Here is a 22,964-nt window from a genome sequence, read left to right as displayed (position 1 = left end):
GAGTTCTAGGAAAAGGCGCAAAGCTACACAGAGAAACCCTGTCTCGAAAACCCCCCCAAAAAAAAAAAAAAGTTTGTCTGTAAATTAAGAGAAGTGATCGTGAGAAACAATTCAACCTCAATTTTTTATTTTATCTTTGCACTTTGTCCCTTTATCAAATATAGGGGCCAATGAGGTGGCTAACAGTGCTTTACATGTAAGGCAGACAACCTGAGTTCATTCCCCGGAACTCATGGTAGAAAAGAGAGAACTGACTCTTCCATAAAGTGTCCTGAGACTTCCACATGAACTCTGTGGCATGCATGCGTCTGCACTCACACACATACATTACACACAAAAGAAGAAACATATTAATATTAGAAAAGGCATTAAAAGGCAGATTTTCCTAAAGACATCAGATGTATTAATATTCATTTAAATACTGAAAGCCATTAAAAAATGAAAGCCGGAGCCTGGGGATTTATATAGCTCAGTATTGAAACGCTTGCTTAGTGTGCATGAGGCCCTGGTTTTCAGTCTCCAGCCAGGGGGAAAAAAAATGTGTGGAAGTGATAATTTGCATCAAGCTACCTCTTCTACAATAGCCTCCATTCAAGATTCCACTAATTAATGAGGTCTCTGAGAACATTTGGCATTTAATTAATTTTAATTACAACTTTTGAGAACTACTTTGTAAGCAAGCCATACCTGGGCTTTCATTCATTAGTAGAAATGACGACTAAATTAGTATGTTGTTTTGCTAATTCTGAAGCTAATTGCCTTCCATTTCAGGTAGGTTGTTTTTAAATAAAACTTTCTAAGCCAAGACTTTTTTCCTCCTCTGTCCATTGGAACTCTCAGTGACTAGTATGCTGATAAAGACAATTAGAGTGCCCTGGTGGGTAAGTCTTGTTTCAGACATGCTCTCAAATGACATCTGTGTAAAGTCACACTGACAGGAAGGCTATATGCTGTGAGTGATAGATGTCATCTATTCTCCTCTTTTCTCAGGAAAGTCTTTATCCTAGACCCCAGTGGCACCCTGGATCTTAAACAAGGGCTTCTTTTCAGAGTTGCTTGCCCTTCTTGCCTCCAGCTGAGCGACTGCTGCTCCCTCTCTTAGTCGCCCTTGCCCGAGGCTTGAATATTGGAGGCCTTCTCCCAAGTAGGGTCTGTCTTAGATCCTTGTTATCAATATACAATGAGATGGAGGAAAATAATAAGACATCACATCCAAGAATGGGGATCTAGACTCTTAAGTTGGCCTTGTGCAATTAATCCAGTGGAGATTCATTCATTGCATTTCGATACGATAAAACTTGTGTTTCTGTTTGGCTGGAAATGCCCACTTATGGCTATGTGACAGGGTTATGAACTCCTTGTATAAAAGCCTCTTTATAAATAAGATTTCTTAAGGCTGTAATGATTTTGTTATCTGGGAGACGGAGTGTGGGAAGAAATGTAAAACACAGGGCAGAGAGCATGCGGGGAAGACGAGGTTACAAAGTTCAAGGCAGCATAGTTACAAAACTCCTTTCTTTGGATTGCCAACACTGTCCTGAATTTGGCTCTTTTAGAGAAGCAAATTCAAAATGAAGGTGAGCCCAATTTTCGATCAAGCTCAGCACTAGCATATCTATTTTCGGAATTGTCAGTGTGGGAACAAAAGATTCAAACCCAGGTGAGGAGTCAGAAGTCTCTTTAGTGACTGCTCATAGTTTCAAGCAGTGGAATCTCTCCAACAGGTTATGGCCCCATCACCCCCACCACTAGTGTGTGCAGTATATTAGACCTGTAAACTATAGAGGGGCGTGGCCTCAGCAGGTGTGTCCACATCTACTCTCTTCTCTTACGGGCTGAGCAGCCACTGCTATGAAATTGAGTTTTTCCTAGAAGGACTTCTGAAGGATGTTAAGCAAAGAATGGGACACAGTGACATGATTTGTTTTCTTTTCTTATGCTGTCGCGTTGGTCAGTTAGTGTATTATTTCCATCCTAGAAGACGAGCAGGGAGTTACAGTGTCCAGAGACAAAGTCTTCCTAAGAAATGTCATCTAATCCAAGTCTCATCCTCCATAGACAGTTGAGGTGACTTTGATTTTTTTGTATTCTTTTAATTCCAGGAAGTATAAAACAAAAATATGGCCGGGCGGTGGTGGCGCACACCTTTAATCCCAGCACTTGGGAGGCAGAGGTAGGCGGATCTCTGTGAGTTCGAGGCCAGCCTGGTCTCCAAAGCGAGTTCCAGGAAAGGCGCAAAGCTACACAGAGAAACCCTGTCTCGAAAACAAACAAACAAACAAACAAAAAAAAAATATGAAGTAGGAGAAAGAAAACTTTCCTTGTATGTATACAATACCATAATTACATGTAAGACTTTGAATTTTTGTTGTGCAAACATCTATATTTTTCCAGCCTGTTTCTGATCATGCAGGAACCCACTATGTACAATTGAACTCTTATAAATTATTCCTAATATGTGGACATTCAAGAAAAAAAAAAAGTTATCCATTTTCCCCAAATGTTTGGTCCTTTACCCTGTGTCTCCAACTAAACAGAGCCACAGCAGGAAAGATTAAATGCCTATTTCTGGGAGACAGGAGATCAAGTTTAACTTCCCAGTCCATCTTCAGAAGGAGCCAAGGAAGTGGTCCCACCCCATAATGCATTTGATTTCAGCCCAGTGACTGGAGTTGTGTTTGACTACTTCCTGAGTTAGATACCTTTTATCCTCACGCTAGCTGATAGGGTAAGTTAGCATACTTTGTTTTTCTAGTGGGATGTGGCCCGCAGTGGCTCCAGGCAGGCAACAGTGAGAGTTTGTGTTCATTCTCCTTCCGTCCTCATCAGCGAGAGCTCAGCATACAGGCCCAGAGGTGCGTGGGACATGCCCAGGCACCTTTCTTAAGGCTCTTTCAATTAAAAAAAAAAAATCATCTTCCTTCCATCCAGAGCTCTTCTAACATGAAGAGCCCTGCTGCTCTTCCCTTCCTGGCCATTACCAGAAGCAAGTGCTGTATCTCACTGCCCCTCCATTCTCCTCTCCCTCCGACTTCCACCCACTGGAATGTGCCTCCTGTGCCTTTGGCACCACTCAGGCCTCATCTGCTAAGCCTGCCAGTGACCCGCTGAGAGCCCGTATGGTGTCCTCTCTCCCACCTTCTCAGGCTTCCTGACACCTTCAAATCCTCACGGGGACACTTCTCCATCTTCACTCTGCAGCTTCTGTCTATAGTCTTCCCTCCCTTGGCTCCCTCATTCCATCATTCCATGATTCTGTGCTGTGGACAGCACAGTACCATCACTTGTCCTTCTCTCCTCCTGTCCTCTGTGGACAGATGCTGTCCTTCTGTCCTGTCCTCTGTGGACAGATGCTGTCCTTCTGTCCTGTCCTCTGTGGACAGATGCTGTCCTTCTCTCCTCCTGTCCTCTGTGGACAGATGCTGTCCTTCTCTTCTTTCCTCTGTGGACAGATGCTGTCCTTCCCTCCTGTCCTCTGTGGACAGATGCTGTCCTTCCCTCCTGTCCTCTGTGGACAGATGCTGTCCTTCTCTTCTGTCCTCTGTGGACAGATGCTGTCCTTCCCTCCTGTCCTCTGTGGACAGATGCTGTCCTTCCCTCCTGTCCTCTGTGGACAGATGCTGTCCTTCTCTCCTCCTGTCCTCTGTGGACAGATGCTGTCCTTCTCTCCTCCTGTCCTCTGTGGACAGATGCTGTCCTTCCCTTGAGGGCTCAGCCTTCTTCACTTCTCATGTGGTGTCTTAGTGCCACCAGAACTTCGGATTCCATCAACTAGTACAAAGTCTAGTCCAAGCATGATTTTCAGCCTTGAATGCCGTGGTTTCTGCCTGCCCTCTTCTTCTGAGTTTCTGTCTCTAATACATATACATGGTACTGTGGTTGTTAGATATTAGATGTGGATGTTAGAGGTATCAGACTCCTAACATCGTGCCCTCTAAGCCTTTCTTACACGCTTAATCCTGCTTCCCCAAGACTTTCCTTCTAAAATATCCTATGAATTTATTCTGCTGCTACCTTGAGTAAATCCATGGTGCTCCCACAAACCTCTGCACATACTTCTGTTAATACACTTACCAGTTTTTATCTTCACTGTATTTGTTTCCCTCCCTAACAGCTAACTCTGGGAGTTAACTTATTTTTGTATACTCAGACCAACCTCATTGATAGACACTCAACATGCACTGGACCGTCTAAGTAGAAAATGAAGTTAACAATGTGTAAGGAAGGAATCATTAGACTCTTAGAAACCATGAGAGTACACAGTGCCTGTGTCCTAGTTGTTGACCCCCAGGACAGATGCCTGTTACAGTTTTCTTCAGATCCTCACTATTAGATGTCTTCCGTGGGTTAAATTGCAGGAACTTGCATGGACCTTTATAAGCCACGTAGGCTTTGTTCACTAGTTCTGCCTTTACCTAAATTAGCTTTGCATTTAGCCCTAGCTGTCATCCATGGAAATACCAAGAACAAATGACCCACAGTAGCAGTGGCATGTATTCAACAAGATTGAAGGCACTGGTGTTTCAGAGGAGGAAGGACTCCTAGGAATCAAGGTGGCAAGGCTCTGGGGAGACAGGGGCCAGCTTTCACACTCTCACCCGGATGCAGATTGTGTCCTCTGGCTTTTGCTTGAACAGTGGGAAGCTGGTGCTGAGAGTGTCTCTGAACACCGAGGCATCACCTAGAGATGGGCAAAGGTCACTTGTGATCCGATGGATGGTCACATCCGCCCCAGAACAGAATGCTGTCCCTCATAGAGCCAAGCTTAGTGTTTGTTCCTGAAAACACAGGCACCTTGTTACCAGCTGAGGATCAGACTGCCCTCATCTACCAGGCACAGAATAGGGTATTACATGCCTGTTTGGGACTAGAAATTATTGGGAGGGTGGGAATGCTGACCATTCAAGCCGTTTCTAGTTGAAGAATTTAGTGACTATTTAGTTTACTCCATTAGTATATCAAATTATGATGGAGAAGCGATGCTGCTCTGTATGCCAGGTGCCACAGACGCTTATACGCAGCCCACATGACTGGACAATGTGAATTTCCACATTAGAATATAAAAGATAAGTACAGTTCAAATTTAAAAGTAGAAGTGCATTGCTGTGGGATGTTCTGTATGGCAAATGTGTTGCTAATTAGTCAATAAATAAAACACTGATTGGCCATTGGCTAGGCAGGAAGTGTAGGTGGGACAAGGAGGAGAATAAAGCTGGGAAGTGGAAGGCTGAGTCAGAGAGACACTGCCAGCTGCCGCCAGGACAAGCAGCATCATGTGAAGATGCTGGTAAGCCACGGGCCACGTGGCAAGGTATAGATTTATAGAGATGGATTAATTTGAGCTGTAGGAACAGTTAGCAAGAAGCCTGCCACGGCCATACAGTTTGTAACCAATATAAGTCTCTGTGTTTACTTGGTCGGGTTTGAGCGCCTGTGGGACTGGCAGGCGAGAGAGACTTGTCCTGACTGTGGGCCAGGCAGGAAAACTCTAGCTACAGTGCATTTTTGTTGTATTATTGTATTCTAAAAAATTAACCTGTTAATTAGATAACTTTCACCTGAGGTTCTGTGTGACATATTCCTTCCAGAGAGGAAGCTCTGTACCCACTGGAGAGTAACAACAATGACATTGGCCCATTCCATTCTGACTCTTGGTGTAATTAAATACACATGGAGGGTGGATAACTGTAACAGCATGTTAGCCTAGTTCAGAAGCAGGGGTCCGTCTTCATGGCTAGACAGGATGTGGGACCTTTAGGACGAGGCAGTAGGAATGATCGATTAAGTGTGATGGGCAGTAAGAAACTAGAACAGAGGAGAGTCAGGAAGACACAGGGTGCTTTAAGTGACCATGGATCTACCAAGCAAACCCATTGTTATGGAGGAAGAGGAGGAGAAATAGCTTGGGTGAGGGACAGAAGGAGCAGAGAGGAAGAGGAGTCTGAGAAATAGCCAGAAAGATGGATCAGCGCTGGTCTGCAGAGGTCTCAGTGGAAGACCAGCCAAGGCTAGCCTTCATCTACTGGGCAAGAACTTGATGAAAGCCATACACAGAGACTTCCAGAAGGAATATGCTGGGCATGTAGCCTGTAAAAGTGAAAATGAGTAGAGAGAAAGCAGAAATAGGCTGTTTGGCGGTCCTGCCCTGTCGGATGCCTTTTATTGTCAGATAAAATTCATTTACAGCGTAGCTGCCCTCTAATATAAGTGTCTTGTGTTGAATCGAGTCAAGAAGGAAAGAAGAGTAGGCTGATAGCAGTGTGAAAGGCAGGAAATAAAATGGCACAACCAACCCTCACTAGTTATAACTTCCGAGAGCCAGGATGTGTACACCCCCACCAAAGCATGTCATCCTTCCCATAATATGCCGTGAAATAAGCTTCATCAGAGAAGCTGTGTCTGCAGCCCACGTTGAAAGTGCCCAGCCACAGAGCATGGGGTTGTGGCTTACCAGCCACCTCGCCACATTGAGGACTGCCCTTCCTGCCTGCCTGGGACAGCACAAGCCCCTCCTTCTGTGCCTGTGAAAGATGCTCAGAACCCATGGTGGGGATTAGTTGTCGCTTTTAATACTACCGTTTTTCCAAAGCACATTTTAAGGAAGCTTGGTCTTTTCGTGTTGAACTGAGTCAGATCCAGACTCCTTGCAGAGTGCTGTGGAAGGTCCCAACATGGCCTGTGTCTCAGATTCCATTTTGAAGTTTAGCTGTAAACACTCCATTAACCACAGCACCCCTCACACCAGGCCCTGACATCCGCAAACGCTTCCTTTCACTGTGCACCTTCACCCTGTCCATGAGAAGCCGTCAGGACTGCCCAGCTATGAAGGTGCTGTCCAAACACCCCAGGTGCCTTTAGTCCTAAGAACAGGAAAAGGGCGGCTGCTGCTTCTTCCTCGCTCCCTCTTTCTTCACGAGGCTGCAGACACCCCTGCTTTCCCTCTCTTTCTCTACCCCTCTTTCTCTTTCTTCTTCCCTCCCCCTTTAATAATAAAACTTTCCACATGGAAAAAAGAGGGGAGACACCCCTCAGGTCACATTCAGCCGCAAGTGGCTGATTCTCAGAGTTCCAAGATTAAGGTCAGCCATATCTTTTCAATTGAAATGCACATTGCAGCGGACATCTCAGCATATTGCAGCGGACATGTGAGGTAAGCTGTCCCTGATGAAGTATCACACCCAGGGACTGATTTGAAACTGTAGACTACTTGGAACTGAATTCATCACCGATCTTTTTTTCTTCACATTCCACTTAATTCCTGATATTGAGAGGAAATCATTTATTTTAAAAAGTAAAACATTAACCAGTTCCTCCTAAGAAAAGAAGACCCCCAGTGTCAGAGCTGAACAGTCCTCCCAGCTCTCCAGACCCCATTGCTTACAGGTTTTCTTCTTGTGGTTGCCCCCGCTACCACCTGTTTTATCTGAGGAGGGTGGTTTAGTTTTGTGAGACAGGGTCTCACCATGTGATCCTAGTTGACCTGGAACTCGTTCTGTAAACCAAACTCACGGAGATCTGCCTGCCTTTGCCTCTGAATCCTGGAATCAAAGATGTGTACCACCACACCTAGCCCACCTTCTATTTTTTTAATTAAATTTTGTTAAAATGTAATTATGGGGAGGAAGAGATGGATCAGAGATGAAGATCACTCGCTGCTCTTTTAGAAGACCTGGGTTCAATCCCAGTACCTCCATGGTGGTTTACAACCATCCATAACTCCAGTCTAGGGGAATCAGTGCCCTGTTCTTACTTTTGTGGGTGCCAAGCACACATGTGGTCCACATACATACATGCAGGCAAAACTTTGACATAAAATAAGATGAAAAATGTAATAAAAGCCAGGCGGTGGTGGCGCACGCCTTTAATCCCAGCACTCGGGAGGCAGAGCCAGGCGGATCTCTGTGAGTTCGAGGCCAGCCTGGGCTACCAGGAGAGGCGCAAAGCTACACAGAGAAACTCTGTCTCGAAAAACCAAAAAAAAAAAAAAAAAAATGTAATAAAAAATAAAAATATAATTGTTTCCTTCCATTCCTTTTCTCCCTCCACCCTTCCCATTCTCTCTCAAATCCATGGCCTCTTTGTTTATAATTGTTATTGTTACAAATACATATACGCACGTAAATATATAACTACAACCTGCTGATCGCTTGCACTCCTGCTTACAGGTAACATGATTTCAGAGCTGACACCTTGATATTGGATAATCAATTAGGGGACTCCTCTCGGGGAATGACTACTCCCACCCTCGGCTTCCTGTAGTTCTTTATATAAGGACAGGGCCCTGTGTTTTCCCTTCCACTTTAGCCTGTCTATGGTGCTGTCCTTGTTCAGAGCTTGCTTAGGCAGCCATATTGTTGAGGTATCCTGTCCTTGTTCAGGTCTTGCTTAGGCAGCCATGTTGTTGATGTAACCTGTCCTTGTTCAGGTCTTGCTTAGGCAGCCATGTTGTTGAGGTATTGTGGTGTAGCTTTCCTGTCATTCCAGGAGACAATCTCACAGCAGATTGTCTGGTCCTCTGGCTCTTATAATCTTTCCGCCCGTCTTCCGAGATATGTCGTGAGCCTTTGGTCAGAGGTTTTGCTGTAGCTGTATCCCTTGGGATGCGCCCTACATGACCAGTTGTTCTCTGCACCGTGACCACGTGACCAGTTGTGGTTTTCTGCAGAGGTCTGTATATGCTACAAAGAGAGCTTTGACAAGGGCTACTTTTCTACCTTTTTTAAAGGCTCCAAAACAGAGAACTTGCTCCAGCCGTTGAGGAGGAGATCTCCTACCCAATATTTTGCTTTAGCTTATAGAGCTGCTTCAATGAAGAGCCCTCTTCTTCCCAACCCAGCCTCAGGGCCGAGGGTTCTGTGGGCAAGAGCAGACACCCCAGGCCGCATGATGAAATACAGTGAATAATGTTCTTTAAATCCCTCCCAATGGGCATGGTAGGGTATACCTGTAACCCCAGCACTTGGGAGGTGCAGCAGATAGATAGATTCAAGGTCATCGTCCACTACATACCAAGTTTAAGGCCAACTGTGCTGCATAATAATTCTGTCTCCAGCTGGAGAGATGGCTCAGTGGTTAAAAACATTGGTGGCTCTTCCAGAGGACCAGGGTTAATTCCCACCACCCACATAGCAGCTCACAACTGTCTGTAACTCCAGTTCTAAGGGATCTGACACCCTCACACACAGACACAGAGATAGACATGCAGATAAAACACCAATCAATGTACATAAAATGAAAATAAACCAAAAATAATTCTGCCTCAAAAGTTAATAAAAAAATAGGATTGCTTCCATCCCACTTAAATTAGGGTTCGAAGCACTCACTCCTCATGATCTCCTGGCTTCTTTTATGGCTGGTTATCTTTAGCAAGTGAGTCAGGCCTGGACTCCAGCTGGAGGCCCGGTGTGTCGTCCACAAAGGAAGTGTATGTGTCACATGAGCCCATTCATTTCATCTTCGGCATCCTCATCACCAAGCGGGTGGGCACTTGCTGCTCCATTGTCCCTAAGGCAAGTTGTTGAAGGAAAAGATGAGAGAAATGCTGGGAATTCAGCCTGAAAGCAAGTGGGGATATCTCGGAGCGTCAGGTTTTCTGAGTCTCAGAGGTGCAGGGTGGATCCGCACAGCCAGGCATCAAGTGCCCCCTGCTGTCTGAAGTGGAGAAGGGCATGCCAAATTCACACTTCATGAATAAGAATAGTGTTGAGAAAAGCTCCAGGGACCTGAAAGCCAGCTTGGGTAAGGACAGTGACTTGCTGAAGCCCCAGGCATGCTGGGTCACCTGGATCATCCCCAGTGTGAAGATGAGTGGAGGTCATCTGACCTCTGACTTGGGTAGCTTTTTATCAGTAAAAGTTCTCCTCTGGAGTTGGAGCACCACCTCGTTGCTCCTTCTGCAACTGTGTGGTCCCTGGACGCATAGCATCACATTGACCCTGGAGCTTGTTGGAAATACAGACCCAGCCAGACACAGTAACTCCTTTCTGCAGTCTCAGCTACCCAGAAGGCTGCAGGAGGCGGATCACAAGTTCCAGGCCAGCATGGCCAAATTAGAAAACTATGCCAGAGAGAGAGAGAGAGAGAGAGAGAGAGAGAGAGAGAGAGAGAGAGAGAGAGAGAGAGAGAGAGAGAGCGCTGAGCAGTGGTGGTGCACACCTTTAATCCCAGCACTCGGGAGGCAGAGGCAGGCAAATCTCTGTGAGTTTGAGACCAGCCTGGGCTCAGAGTGAGATCCAGGAGAGAGAGAGAGAGAGAGAGAGAGAGAGAGAGAGAGCGCTGAGCAGTGGTGGTGCACACCTTTAATCCCAGCACTCGGGAGGCAGAGGCAGGCAAATCTCTGTGAGTTTGAGACCAGCCTGGGCTCAGAGTGAGATCCAGGACAGCCAAGGCCCCACAGAGAAACCCTGTCTTGAAAAACTAAGAAAGGGAAAAGGGAAAAAAAAAAAAAGAAAGGAGGAAGAAGAAAAAATAGTGGGGAGCTTTCTTGGAAGAGAACCTCACTGTGTAGCCCTGGTTCACCTCAGCTCCTGGCAACCGCTGCTATAGCCTTCTGAATGCTAGGATTACAGACATGGAGCACCCTGTCTGGCTTCAGAAATGATTTTTCAAAGGGCTGGTCATCGCTCAGCAGCTAGAACGTTTGTCTAGCATGTACAGTGCCCTGAGTTCAACACCATAAAAAACAGAAAGGAAATGTCAACTCTCAGGCCCCACCCTGGATCTCCTAAATTCAAATCTGCATCTTAACAAGGTCACTGTGAATTCACACACATCAGTATCTGAGAGGCGCCAGTCAGCTGTCAGTGGAGCCTTAACCCTGAAGAGAGCCCACACTGTGGCCCAGAAGGCTCAGTGAGTAATGGCCACCAAGCCTAATGACCTAAATTTGATCTCCAGAGCCTACATGGTTGATGCAAAGAACTGACTCCTATAAATTGTCCTCTGGCCTCCACAAGGTCCCATGGCACAGCTCACACATGCACATCCGTGTGCGTGTGTGTGTGTGTGTGTGTATGTGTGCACAAAAAAAAATCAATGTAAAAAAAAAAATGAAGTCCACATTGCCAAAGGTTTGGGTCAGATTGGGTAGCGTTTGGGAAATAAACAGGACTCAAGCAGAGCCTGATCCTCTCTCATTGTTATGATTGACACCCTCATTGCCTCCCACGTCCATGTCTGCTCCTTGCATCCTTGCATTCCTCAAGCTTGTTGTAGTTCCCATTTCTTGCTACATTTCCTCAGAAGCTGACAGTCACCGCACAGTTTTCTTCCAGATCAGCCTGTTCCCAGCAGTTGTATTTCGTGTGTGTGTGTGTGTGTGTGTGTGTGTGTGTGTGTGTGTGTGTGTGTCCTGCTTACCCACTGCCTTTAGTACTTAAAGTACCCTCCCCAACCCTGCAAGATAGAGCTATGCTCCACAACCCCACCCTCCCCCCCACCCCCATCTCCAGATCCACACATCTTGTTGGTCTGTTGCTAACCTGGAGTGTTCTTTTCCCACACCAGGTCAGGGAAGAATGCCGGCTCCTGAACGCCCCACCTGTTCCGCCCCGAAGTTCAAAGCCTTTGTCCACAAGTCCCTCCATCCCTCCTCGCACAGTCAAGCCAGTTCGGCCACAGACTCGCTCTCCCAGCCCCACCCTGTCCTACTATTCTTCAGGGCTACATAACATGTAAGTCTTCCCGTCAGAACCCACAGCAACCCACCAGCCAGTTCGTGGGACTTGAAATATCACCTAGCAGCCAAGTGGGAGAGGGAATGGTGTTTGCCTTTTCAAAATAAGGTTATAGGAAGAACATAGTTGGGCCCCTGCTGGTTTTGACCTTGGATGGAAGAGCTGGTATCGTGATAAGAAAAGATGCCACAAGGGTCTGGGAGAGGCCAAGGAAAGGTGGGTGGGCTTCTATTGCCCATCAGAAGCCAGCTCGGGTTCTTTTCATCTTGACTTTGATACAAGCAGACAGCACCTTCTACTAGGAAGGTTTGAGAACCCAAAGGCTCCCCTTGGCCTTCTGCTCTGAACTTGAACCCACCAGGAATCCCTTCTTGGCTATGGCTGCAAAGATGCTCCTGTCTGGGTCTCTCCAGAGCTATGAGCTCTTCCGAGACACAGGCTGCTTCACCGCTGGCAAACGGGATTGTTTTGTAAAGAGCTCATCTGTATTCTCAAGTTATAATACATCTGTCTCTAAGTAACTTTCAACTGTAGTTGCCTAGAGAAACAAAGCAGAGCAGCCCCATTTCCCTCAGAAAACTTTTAAGTTCTTCTACAAAACAAAATGCCCATTTCCTCTGCTGTTCCCTCAGACATGACCTCCTGCTCCCCATCAGCCTGCTCACCCACCTTTCAGCACACTCTGGTTCCGCTGTCAATCTTATGATGTGGAAATATGGCCCCCAGGACGAATGTAACCGCAACCAATGTCCTTGAAGTTTGAAGTCTTTCCAGGCGTGTTTTGTTTTGTTTTCTTTTTGTCCTCTGGATATTAAAAGTCTTATGCTATGTATAACTCTATTGTTCAGAAACCAAGGCAAGGATGGGCATTTTATTGAAAGCATTTCTTCCTATCAGACTTTGGGGAGGATTCGGAGTTGTGGACAGTGGTGATGTGGCCACATCATTGTCTCTTGCATGCTTGCCTCTCCTGCTTGCCTACTGCAGACATGCTCAGTCTCTCCCCCCTGTCCACACAGACATGCTCAGTCTCTCCCCCCTGTCCACTGCAGACATGCTCAGTCTCTCCCCCTTGTCCACACAGACATGCTCATTCTCTCCCCCTTGTCCACACAGACATGCTCATTCTCTCCTCCTTGTCCACTGCAGACATGCTCAGTCTCTCCCCCTTGTCCACTGCAGACATGCTCAGTCTCTCCCCCCTGTCCACTGCAGATATGCTCAGTCTCTCCTCCTTGTCTACTGCAGACATGCTCAGTCTCTCCTCCTTGTCTACTGCAGACATGCTCAGTCTCTCCTCCTTGTCTACTGCAGACATTACTCTTCAGTGCTGGACCAAAGTGTGATGTGAAAGTTTTTCTCAGTGTGAAGATGCAGGCACATACAAACAGTACTTTCTTATCAGCTAAAATATACATATTTATGTGTGTGCACATATTTTTATTTCTACTATAACATTTTAAGTCATTATGTACATATCCACAAGTACAAAAAACTTTAAAGATTCTTTTAAAGAAAAAAAAAGTGAGTAATTTATTGAGTTAATAAATCATATAAATATATGTTATATATAATATATTCCTATCTGCCCTTTCACCTTAGAAATAACATCTATGAATAATGATAAAGAAAAGCTTGGGGTTTGGCTGTTTTTTAGACAGGGTCTCACTATGTAGACCAGGCTGGCCCCGAACTCACGGTAATCCACCTATATCTGTCTCCCAAGGGCTAGGGTTAAGTTATTTTTTTACTAATTTCCCTTTCTGTGTGCGTTTGCTTTTTAAGCAGCATCACTAAAAGTGACCCAAGTCCTCCTGACAGTGCTCCCGTCTCCTGCTACCCTTGCAACCGAGTGAAAAGTGACTCTACGGACCCCAAGTCCCCGTTTGGAAGTCCTTCTGCCGAAGCTCTGGCCTCCCGACTCTCATGGCCCAACCATTACTCGGGAGCGTCGGAGAGCCAGACCCGGAGTGACTTTCTGCTCGACCCGAGCAGGAGCTACAGCTACCCCAGACAGAAGACACCTGGCACACCAAAGAGAAACTGCCCGGCCCCTTTTGATTTTGATGGCTGCGAGCTCCTAGGCAGCCCACCCAGCACAGCCTCTGCAGAATTCAGCAGCGGCGGCGGCGTCTCCGGTTGCCCCAAGTCCGCCAGCTACTCTCTGGAGAACTCCGAGGACAACTCCCTTGCAGCTGGCATGACCAAGCAGAGCATCTCCTGCCCTGCCTTACCCCCAAGGGCCCCAAAGCCAGTGGAACAGAAAACCACCCCTGAAACATCTCCTTTGCCTCTGAAAATTGATGGTGCTGAGGAGGACCCCACAGCAGGGTCACTGGACCTCTCAGAGGACCAGTATTTTGTGAGAAAGGGCATGCAGGACATCTTCTCGGTCTCTTACCCTTTTTCATCTCCGCTCCACCTCCAGCTGGCCCCCAGATCCTGTGGGGACGGTTCCCCATGGCAGCCACCTGCTGACCTGTCAGAACTCTCTATAGAGGAAGTGTCCAAGTCTTTACGGTTCATTGGTTTGTCTGAAGACGTCATAGCCTTCTTTGTCACTGAAAAGATCGATGGGAATTTGCTTGTTCAGTTAACGGAAGAAATCCTCTCAGAGGATTTCAAACTAAGCAAACTGCAGGTGAAGAAAATAATGCAATTTATTAATGGCTGGAGGCCCAAGATATAGCCAAATAGTGTGTGACAGAGCTGAGAAACGTGGGCTAGAAGGGGTGGGCTAGGACACAAATCCACGTTTTTGCACTAAAAAAAAAAAAAAGACAAAAACACAAACGCCCTTCTCTGTAAATAGAGATAGAGAAAGTCTTACTATGCAGATTCCGTTTCTGAATGGTGAACAGGCTATTTTGTACATCAGTAAAGATGCTGTACAGAACACTTAGAGGTGTGCCTTGTACGTCACTCAACACTCAACAGCTGCTAAAAGAACTAAAGTCCTATTCAGAGAACTCTTTTTCACCCCGGTAGGTTTTCAAGAAGGCATGGTATTTATTACAAAACAGCCAAAGCTGAAAGACACGAACACTTGTGAGCAGTCCGCTCCCTCGGGGAGGTGACGTCCGACAGTTAATTGTACTCTGCGGCTTGCTTTGCTTCATGCCAACTGTTTAACTCTTGTGCCTGACAATGTTAGTGGTGTGAAATGACACTTTCATGTTCTATGCTTGGTGGAGATCTTTTTATCAAAAGGCATTTTCCAAAAATCATGTTTTGATGGAGGATGTCTTTTATCCTTCGAAATGATACAAATCATGGCCGTTACATTTGATTTGTAACTGCTGCTAGTTTTATTGAGCAGAGGAAAAAAAATAGGTATGTATGTGTGTATATGCAGCACACAGAGATACGTGTAAATGTAATTTTTGAATCTGATGTTTTAAACGCCATCCGTTTACTTTCTAATATCCATTGAGGTGGAGGGGCCTTTAACTGAGTGGATTCTCTTGAGAACAGTTGGCAGAATGACTCCAGAGAGTCTCAGACCCTGAACTCTGAAGCTCCGCCCCATAGGCTCCACCCCTGGGAACTCAGAAGCGATCAGTCAAGAGTCCGTTGAAGAGTTTATGTGATTTTCAAGCCCATGCGAGCGCTGATTCCTGCATACCCATGCTGACGCTTGGGGAGATGACGGCTGCTTTGGAACTATCATCCTGTCCTCCCGCGTGTCCCTCCACACCCACGCCTCTTACGTTAGGAAAGCTCATGACTCCAACAGACCACCTCTCAGTTATATATGCCACATCTCTGCACTGATTCCTACAATATCAACAAGAGTACTTGCTAATTCCACAGACCTTCTACTCCTCTAAATTAATAATAATAATAATAATTACCATACTCTTATTCTGAGAATTCCAGAACATGTCTATGAATTTTGCTAAATGTGATTAAATACTCCAAAATAGAGCATCATATCCTTACTCTTGGCTCTTTGAAGGCATATGACCTCAAAGAGTTCCTTTTTTTATTTTTTTTCCTGAGCAACAAATGTATCCTCCAAACAGTCCCTGAGTCTGTCCCCAGATTCTAACTCACAGAACTCCTGTTAGCAAGATGCCCACCTGAGCCTCTCAGGAGAGACTGTTTGGCCACCAGGAGGCAGTGTATCCTGAAGGGTTGAGCATATTTTAGCATGTCTTCCTAGTCACCAAAAAAGAAGTCCCTGTTAAAGGCAAGAGCTCCCAGCAGCAGCAGCCAGGCTCGCAGTCCTGGGAAGCATGCCACTATTTCTTTCCAGTAGAAAGCTGCTTCATTCCATCTTGTGACTTAGTTGAGATGAATGGACACCTAGTCTAATTCCTCATCTCTCGTCTCATTAAGAGAAGAACAAGCTTTTACCTTTCGTGGTTGTAAATACTACACTGCAAGTAAAAAGAATCCTCTACAACATGGGCAACTGGCGTGCTTCAGGAGTCGTTAATGAATCTGCCCCCCCCCCCCGCCCCCGCTCCCCCCGTACTGCCCTCTCACACCCAAGACTCATGGATGTCTGCTTCAGAAAGCCACCCTCTCAGAGAGGAGTTAAGTCCTTAGAAAGGGGACCTAGCCTGAGAACATTAACTTCCCTTGAGAATAAAGACAGGCAACCTGCCTAAGAGACACAGCTGGTCACACTCGCAAACCCGCCCTTTATCCATCCTTTAGCACCTAGCACGTGACCATGATTCTCAAACTCAGCCTCGAGCCGTGGGGTTGGCTTGCGTTGACTGTGAAGGTTGGCCCACGTAAACACCTGCCTTCGTTCGTCTTTTGCAAGACCCTTAAACAAAATAAGATTGTCCATCTCCTTTGAGTTCATTTGCTTTGGTCCTGGCACACCCATGCCAAGTCTGTATTGACTGGGATCCTGGAGCCCCCCTGAGAGCCAGGATAGGCCTTGGAGTCATGCATTCCTTGGACAGTCACTGGGCACTTTCTGTTTGCCTGACCCAAGGCTTGAGGAAAGACCTAGCCCCTGCCCTCTTGGAACTCATTTCTGTTTCAAAATCACAGTTGTTGACACTGTATGTGTGCATGAGAGACTGAAATGTTCCTGGAAGGTGGATTTATGGAGAGTAACGTGCCCCAGCTTTAAGGAGCTTGCAGGTGGAAGCGCTGACAGCCTCTTCGAACACATACAGTAAACACCCCAAGACACTGACTGACGCTTGGAATCCATCAAAGGAAATGTGCATCTGTCTTTCACTGACTCCTGTTCTCGTTTACTGACGTGGAATTTTTTTAATGATAATCAGTACTTGGCATTTCTGAAAGCCACGAACGAATAAGCATAATTGCCACTTCTGGGCTGAGCACCTGTCTGTGGAGGATGCTGGCTAGACAAGGAATTCATAAGCCGGCTGCACAGAGCAGAAGGTAGAAAGAGCCCTCGCCTTCACATCCCACAGCAGAACCTCTTCCAACCAGCCAGGTTGAACAATACCTCCTTTTGTGGCAGATTCCCGACAGCCCAGTGAGTGACCGTGGGACTGGTGGCGAAGTACTGTCTACACAGGATCTGTGGGGGATCCTTACACTCATGCCTAAAACCTTCCTGCCCCCTCCCCTGTCGGGAAAGAGCATCAGCAATAAACGAAGCCAAGCAGCTGAAATGTAAAATACGAAGTCAATTCAGAGAGAAAACTCAAGCATTCACCCACCAACCCTGTCACAGAGTCTTCTAAACGTCTGCAAGTTGTCTTTAAGTTGAACTGCTCAAGTTTATGAACTGTGAAATGTCCGTGTATCCTCTCTCTCTCTCTCAGCCCACATGCACCATTCAAATTTATGAAGTTGTACCAAACTGCCCATTCAGCTAAATTGCAGTGTTTATTCTTATCTTGCAGACATGCCACAACCTTCTGGGAGGTGGGACAGTCCATTCCAGCTGATCAGATACATGCATAAACAACCTCCACTCACGCTGCCGAGCCGGCTGCCTGGCGTCCATGGGCCTCCTTGAGAAGTTCAGGGGGTGGGGGTAGATGGATGGAGAACCCGTCACTTTCCTAGTGCTTTCCAAATGCCTAACATCTGTAAGTGTGTTCCCTGAACAGCAAACTGGGAAAGAAAATATTCCTCCAAAGACCCCAGTAAATTTGAGTTGCAGTCTACCAAAAAAAAAAAAAAAAAAAACCTCACATCTCTTGGACGCCTAAGACTTTCAGAAACATGTCCACCATGTGAATTTCCATTGCTTTTCTGTAAATCTGAAGCTGCTAAGGCAGGAAGAATCAAAGGTCCAGAGGGCAGATGGAGGAAGTGGGACTTTTATTACACTGTGGGTTTGTAATGTAGGATTCTTGTGGCCGAATCAGGTCAAGTCACATTTCCGAGTTTTCAGGCCTTCCTGTTTTCCAGTTTGCCTCATTGTGAATCTAAGAAACAAGTGAACGTGTCTCCAGCTAGGTGCAAACCTCGTCTCTAGTTGTGCCCTTCCGTCCACCCTCGAAGCTGTGCATTTTGTAGCAGAGCCTGGCGGACAGTGAGTTCCCCTGGTTTACAGTGTCCTGTGGATAGGGCTTAGATAACCCCCTAGCCATAAACCCACTCTCCTGTCTTTATAGTATGTTCCGTTTGGAATATTGTTTCAGCTAAGACTCAAAAAAAAAAATTAAAACTCAAGAACTTGGGGAGTTTTCCTTTGCTTAAATGGAAATTGTATTTTCTAAGAATTTTGCAAGTGTCTGTACAGTTTCTGGGCTGGAGAAACAGTGGGCTGCTAACTACATGTCAGCAGTTAGTTGAGTTGCTTTCCAGAGCATTATCTAATGGGCCCAATGTGTACCTCAAGATAAACGCAGTATGTTATGTCAAAAAAATAAATTCATTGTCTGTTGATTTAAATGGTTCTGAAATGTCTATAAATAAAGAACTTTTCAAGGTTGCTCTTCTTTGTGCTGACTTTTCAAAGGCCTTGTTCTCCAGCCCCATAGCCATAGGGAACTGGAAAGGGATTCTAATACTGCAAACCACATTCTGAATTGAGAGGTGCAGGACCAAAGCTACAGTTCCCAGAACCTGGTAACCAGGCAACCTCGTGATGCTCAAAGGACCCAGTAGTCAAAAGACGAGTGCAGAGATGTCTTTAAATTTGAAAAGAAAGTATACATACATGTTTCAGTGAGAAGGGAGCTAAAGTCCTGGCTTTGGCTTCCGTGGTGTTCAGTTGGTGCAGAGACGACCCAGAGGAGTGAGTGCTCCTGGGTGCTGGAGAAGAGGCAGGTGTGTTCACCCTGCTGTGGCAGGAAGTCTCACAGGGAGCCTGGAGCATGACAGAGTTTGGTTGGAGTTTTTGTTCTCAACTTATCATGAAATCACTTCCCAGCATCCTATTTCTCAATCAGACGAGCCCCAGAGGCATCCATGCCACCATTTCCTAAGCCTTCAGTCCCACTCTCCCAGAGCTGGGCACTAGAAGAACCGTACACATGATAAAAACTTCCAAAGTCGAGGTCCTAAGAACGCCTACCTCAGGTATTCTGGGACACTTCACAAACTGGATATGGCTAAGAAATTTGAAACTAGAAATAAGTTGCATTAGGATCACATGCCCTTTGATCCCCCTGTAACGGGTTAGAGAATATGTTATCTACTGAAAATGTTAAGTACAGGATACAGCCTACTTTTGCCCATTTGGCTTCTGCTTATGATGCCTGCTCACCTTGGCCTCTCCTTGCTTGGGTAATTGATTGGTATGCTTTGGGAATTATTAGGCAGCATCCCCAGGCTGTGTTTGTTATGCTGTTTGTAATAGGAGAGCAACCTGTGTGTATCCACCCCTTGCGAGCTGCCCGTTCCTTGGCCTCCAGAGTCTTCAGAGTCCGAGGATTCTGGAGCAGATGTTGAATGGCAGTGTAAACAGCATGACATTCCTGGTGGTGGCCGGTGACTGTGACATGAAGATCAAGACATCAGTCACGGAATAACGGGATGAAGTTGCCTCAGATGAGGTGCAGGGGATGTACCTCAGTGGGAGAGTCCTCAGTTCAATCTTTAGCCCCCAAAATCAAAGGCAAATGAATGACCTCAGAGGTGCTCACACTGTAAAACAAGAGCAGACTATAAGAAAGGGAGACACACTTGTTCGGTGACCCCAGGTTGAGTTTATGTCATGACCGCTGATAGATGCAAGTATATTTTTCTTACAACTTGAGCCAGTGACTTCCCCTTAGTGATGGATGTAAAAATGAACCAAGAGCTGTAGCTAGAGTTTTCCTGCCTGGCCCACAGTCAGGACAAATCTCTCTCACCTGCCAGTCCCATAGCCGCTCAGACCCAAACAAGTAAACACAGAGACATATTGCTTACAAACTGTATGGCCGTGGCAGGCTTCTTGCTAACTGTTCTTATATCTTAAATTAATCCATTTCTATAAATCTATACCTTGCCACATGGCTCGTGGCTTACCGGCAACTTCACATGCGGCTTGTCATGGCGGCGGCGGCTGGCAGTGTCTCTGACTTAGCCTTCCACTTCCCAGAATTCTCCTCCTTGTCCCACCTATACTTCCTGCCTGACTACTGGCCAATCAGTGTTTTATTTACTAACCAATCAGAGCAACACATTTGCCATACAGAACATCCCACAGCAAAGAGCAGTGTGTTCCACGGGTGGCCACCAATATCAGCTTCAAGAGATACAGGCACAGAATGGCTAAGATCAAAAACACTGAAGACACCTTATGCTGGAGAGGATGTGGAGCTAGGGGAACTCTCCTCCACTGCTGGTGGAATGCAAGCTTGTACAACCACTTTGGAAATCAATATGGCGCTTTCTTAGAAAATTGGGAATCCATCTCCCCCAAGATCCAGCTATACCACTCTTGGGCATATACCCAAGGAATGCTCAACCACACCACAAGAGCACTTGTTTAGCCATGTTCATATCAGCATTGTTTGTAATAGCCAGAACATGGAAACAACCTAGATGCCCCTCAACTGAAGAATGGATAAACAAAATGTGGTACATATACACAATGGAATACTACTCAGCAGAGAAAAACAATGACATCATGAGGTTTGCAGACAAATGGATGGATCTAGAAAAAAATCATCCTGAGTGAGGTAACCCAGACTCAGAAAGACAAACATGGTATGTACTCACTCATAGAAGGATACTAGATGTGGAACAAGGATGACTGGACTGCTACTCACATCACCAGGGAGGCTACCTGGAAAACAGGACCCCACGAAAGACACGGGGATCGCCCAATGACAGAGAAATGGAATGAGATCTATATGAACAGCCTGGACATGAGTGGGGGTAGTGAAGGGCGAGGGTCAAGGGAAAGAGAGCTTGGGGGAGTGGGAGATCCCAGCTGGATCAACAACAGAGAGGGAGAACAAGGAATAAGAGACCATGGTAAATGAAGACCACATGAGAATAGGAAGAAGCAAAGTGCTAGAGAGGCCCACAGAAATCCACAAAGATACCTCCACAACAGACTGCTGGCAATGGTCGAGATACAGCCCGAACTGACCTACTCTGGTGATGGGATGGCCAAACACCCTAATTGTCGTGCTAGAAACCTCATCCAACTACTGAGGGATCTAGATGCAGAGATCCATGGCTAGGCCCCGGGTGGATCTGTGGGAGTCCAATTAGCGAGAATGAGGAGGGTTTATATGAGCGAGAATTGTTGAGACCAAGGATGGATAAAGCACAGGGACAAATAGCCAAATGAATGGAAACACATGAACTATGAACCAATGGCTGAGGGGTCACCAACTGGATCAGGCTCTCTGAATGGGTGAGACAGTTGATTGGCTTGATCTGTTTGGGAGGCATCCAGGCAGTGGGACCGGGTCCTGTGCTCATTGCATGAGTCGGCTGTTTGAAACCTGGGGCCTATGCAGGGTCGCTTGGCTCGGCCTGGGAGGAGGGGACTGGACCTACCTGGACTGAGTCTACCAGGTTGATCTCAGTCTGCGGGGAAGGCTTTGCCCTGGAGGAGATGGGAATGGGGGGTGGGCTGGGAGGAAGGTGAGGGGGGCGGGAAGGGGGAGAACAAGGGAATCCGTGGCTGATATGTAGAACTGAATGGTATTGCAAAATTTAAAAAAAAAATTAAAAAAAATAAAAAATAAACTGTTGCATACATTGAATATAATAAAAAAAAAAGAGAGAGAGATACAGGCAATTGAAAGACAGTGCGTGTGGTGGAGTGTTCAGGTGTTCTCGGGCCAGAGTGGGGGTGGGGGTGGCGGGGTAACAGGTCTGTGTCCTCCAAGACCCAGTGACCCAGGAGACGTGGCACAACAGAGCATTAAACACACGGGACTTTGGAAACCCACTCTTTTAACTTCGTAGAAATAAAGCCCGCACTCTGTTATCCCTCCAGAGCACACGTGGGCTATAATAAAATGAAGGATAGAATTCTCCTTACAGTTGTCTCCAGTTTCCGCAGCTGTTAACTTCCACAAAGGATGGATGGCTTTGAGATGTATGTGTGGCATGCCCTACTCTGACCCCTCTGTCTTCTGTCCAAAGGCTGAAAATCAATCAGAAGGCAGTCCTCAACAGATCCTCCCCAGTTGATGCTAGCTAGAATTGAGACAACCACCTGCTGGGCTTGGTGGGGCACACCTGTAATCCCAGCACTTGAAAGGCTGAGGCAGGAGGATCTCTGTGAGTTCAATACTAGCCTGTACTGCACACCAAGACCCTGTGTCCAAAAAGAAAAGAAAAGAAAAAGAAAAACCTCTGCTTATAAAACAAACTCTGGGCTGAAGAGGTGCCTGAGCAAATAAAAGTCCTTGCTACTGCCCCAGACAACTTGAGTTCAGTTCCCTTCCCAGTACCCACATCGGGCAGCTCATACCACCTATAACTAGCTAGCTCCAGGGCAAGACACATATACACAAGTCTTTTTTTCTTTAAAGAGACACTGAGCACATCTTCTGCTCCTTCATCCAAAGCGATGGCTCAGTAGAGATATTAAATAAGACAGATGAAATGTAAAAATGTAAACGGTTTTCAGATAACTGGTACACACACCTTCATCTGGCTGTGTCCAAGCAATCTACTAAAAACAGCTTATGAAGGAAACCAAGAGAAGCTGTAATACCACGTATGGCCGCTAGGTGGCGGGCTCTTCCACCCATGACTGCCCCGAGATGGCACCAGGCAGTTCCTGGCAGACATTAATGACAGACAAGCCAAGGATCATTTCAAAGCACAAAGCTGGTTTGTCACAGGGCCTTCTTGCTCCAGGGATCTGATGCCCCCTTCTGCCCTCCACCAGCCTGCACTCACATGTGTATACCCACATAAAGCAGACAACTAGAA

General features: G+C 46.4%; 1 protein-coding gene across 2 annotated transcripts in view; it reads left to right on the top strand.

Moving 5' to 3' along the window:
- Garem1 (GRB2 associated regulator of MAPK1 subtype 1) overlaps positions 1–15,369 on the top strand; it is a 180,029-nt gene extending 164,660 nt beyond the window's left edge. Inside the window, exons 5-6 of one of the 2 annotated variants that reach the window (XM_059245992.1) lie at positions 11,506–11,672; positions 13,461–15,369. In XM_059245992.1, coding sequence (XP_059101975.1) covers positions 11,506–11,672; positions 13,461–14,364 — 1,071 coding nt within the window. In that variant the 3' untranslated portion in view covers positions 14,365–15,369. The remainder of the gene's footprint in view (positions 1–11,505; positions 11,673–13,460) is intronic. The other variant, XM_059245993.1, reaches the window with a different exon arrangement.
- The last annotated feature ends 7,595 nt before the right edge of the window (positions 15,370–22,964 follow it).

The sequence above is a fragment of the Peromyscus eremicus genome, chromosome 19 (genome assembly GCF_949786415.1).
Source record: "Peromyscus eremicus chromosome 19, PerEre_H2_v1, whole genome shotgun sequence".
NCBI lineage: Eukaryota > Metazoa > Chordata > Mammalia > Rodentia > Cricetidae > Peromyscus > Peromyscus eremicus.
This window is presented reverse-complemented; position numbering and strand designations above follow the sequence as displayed.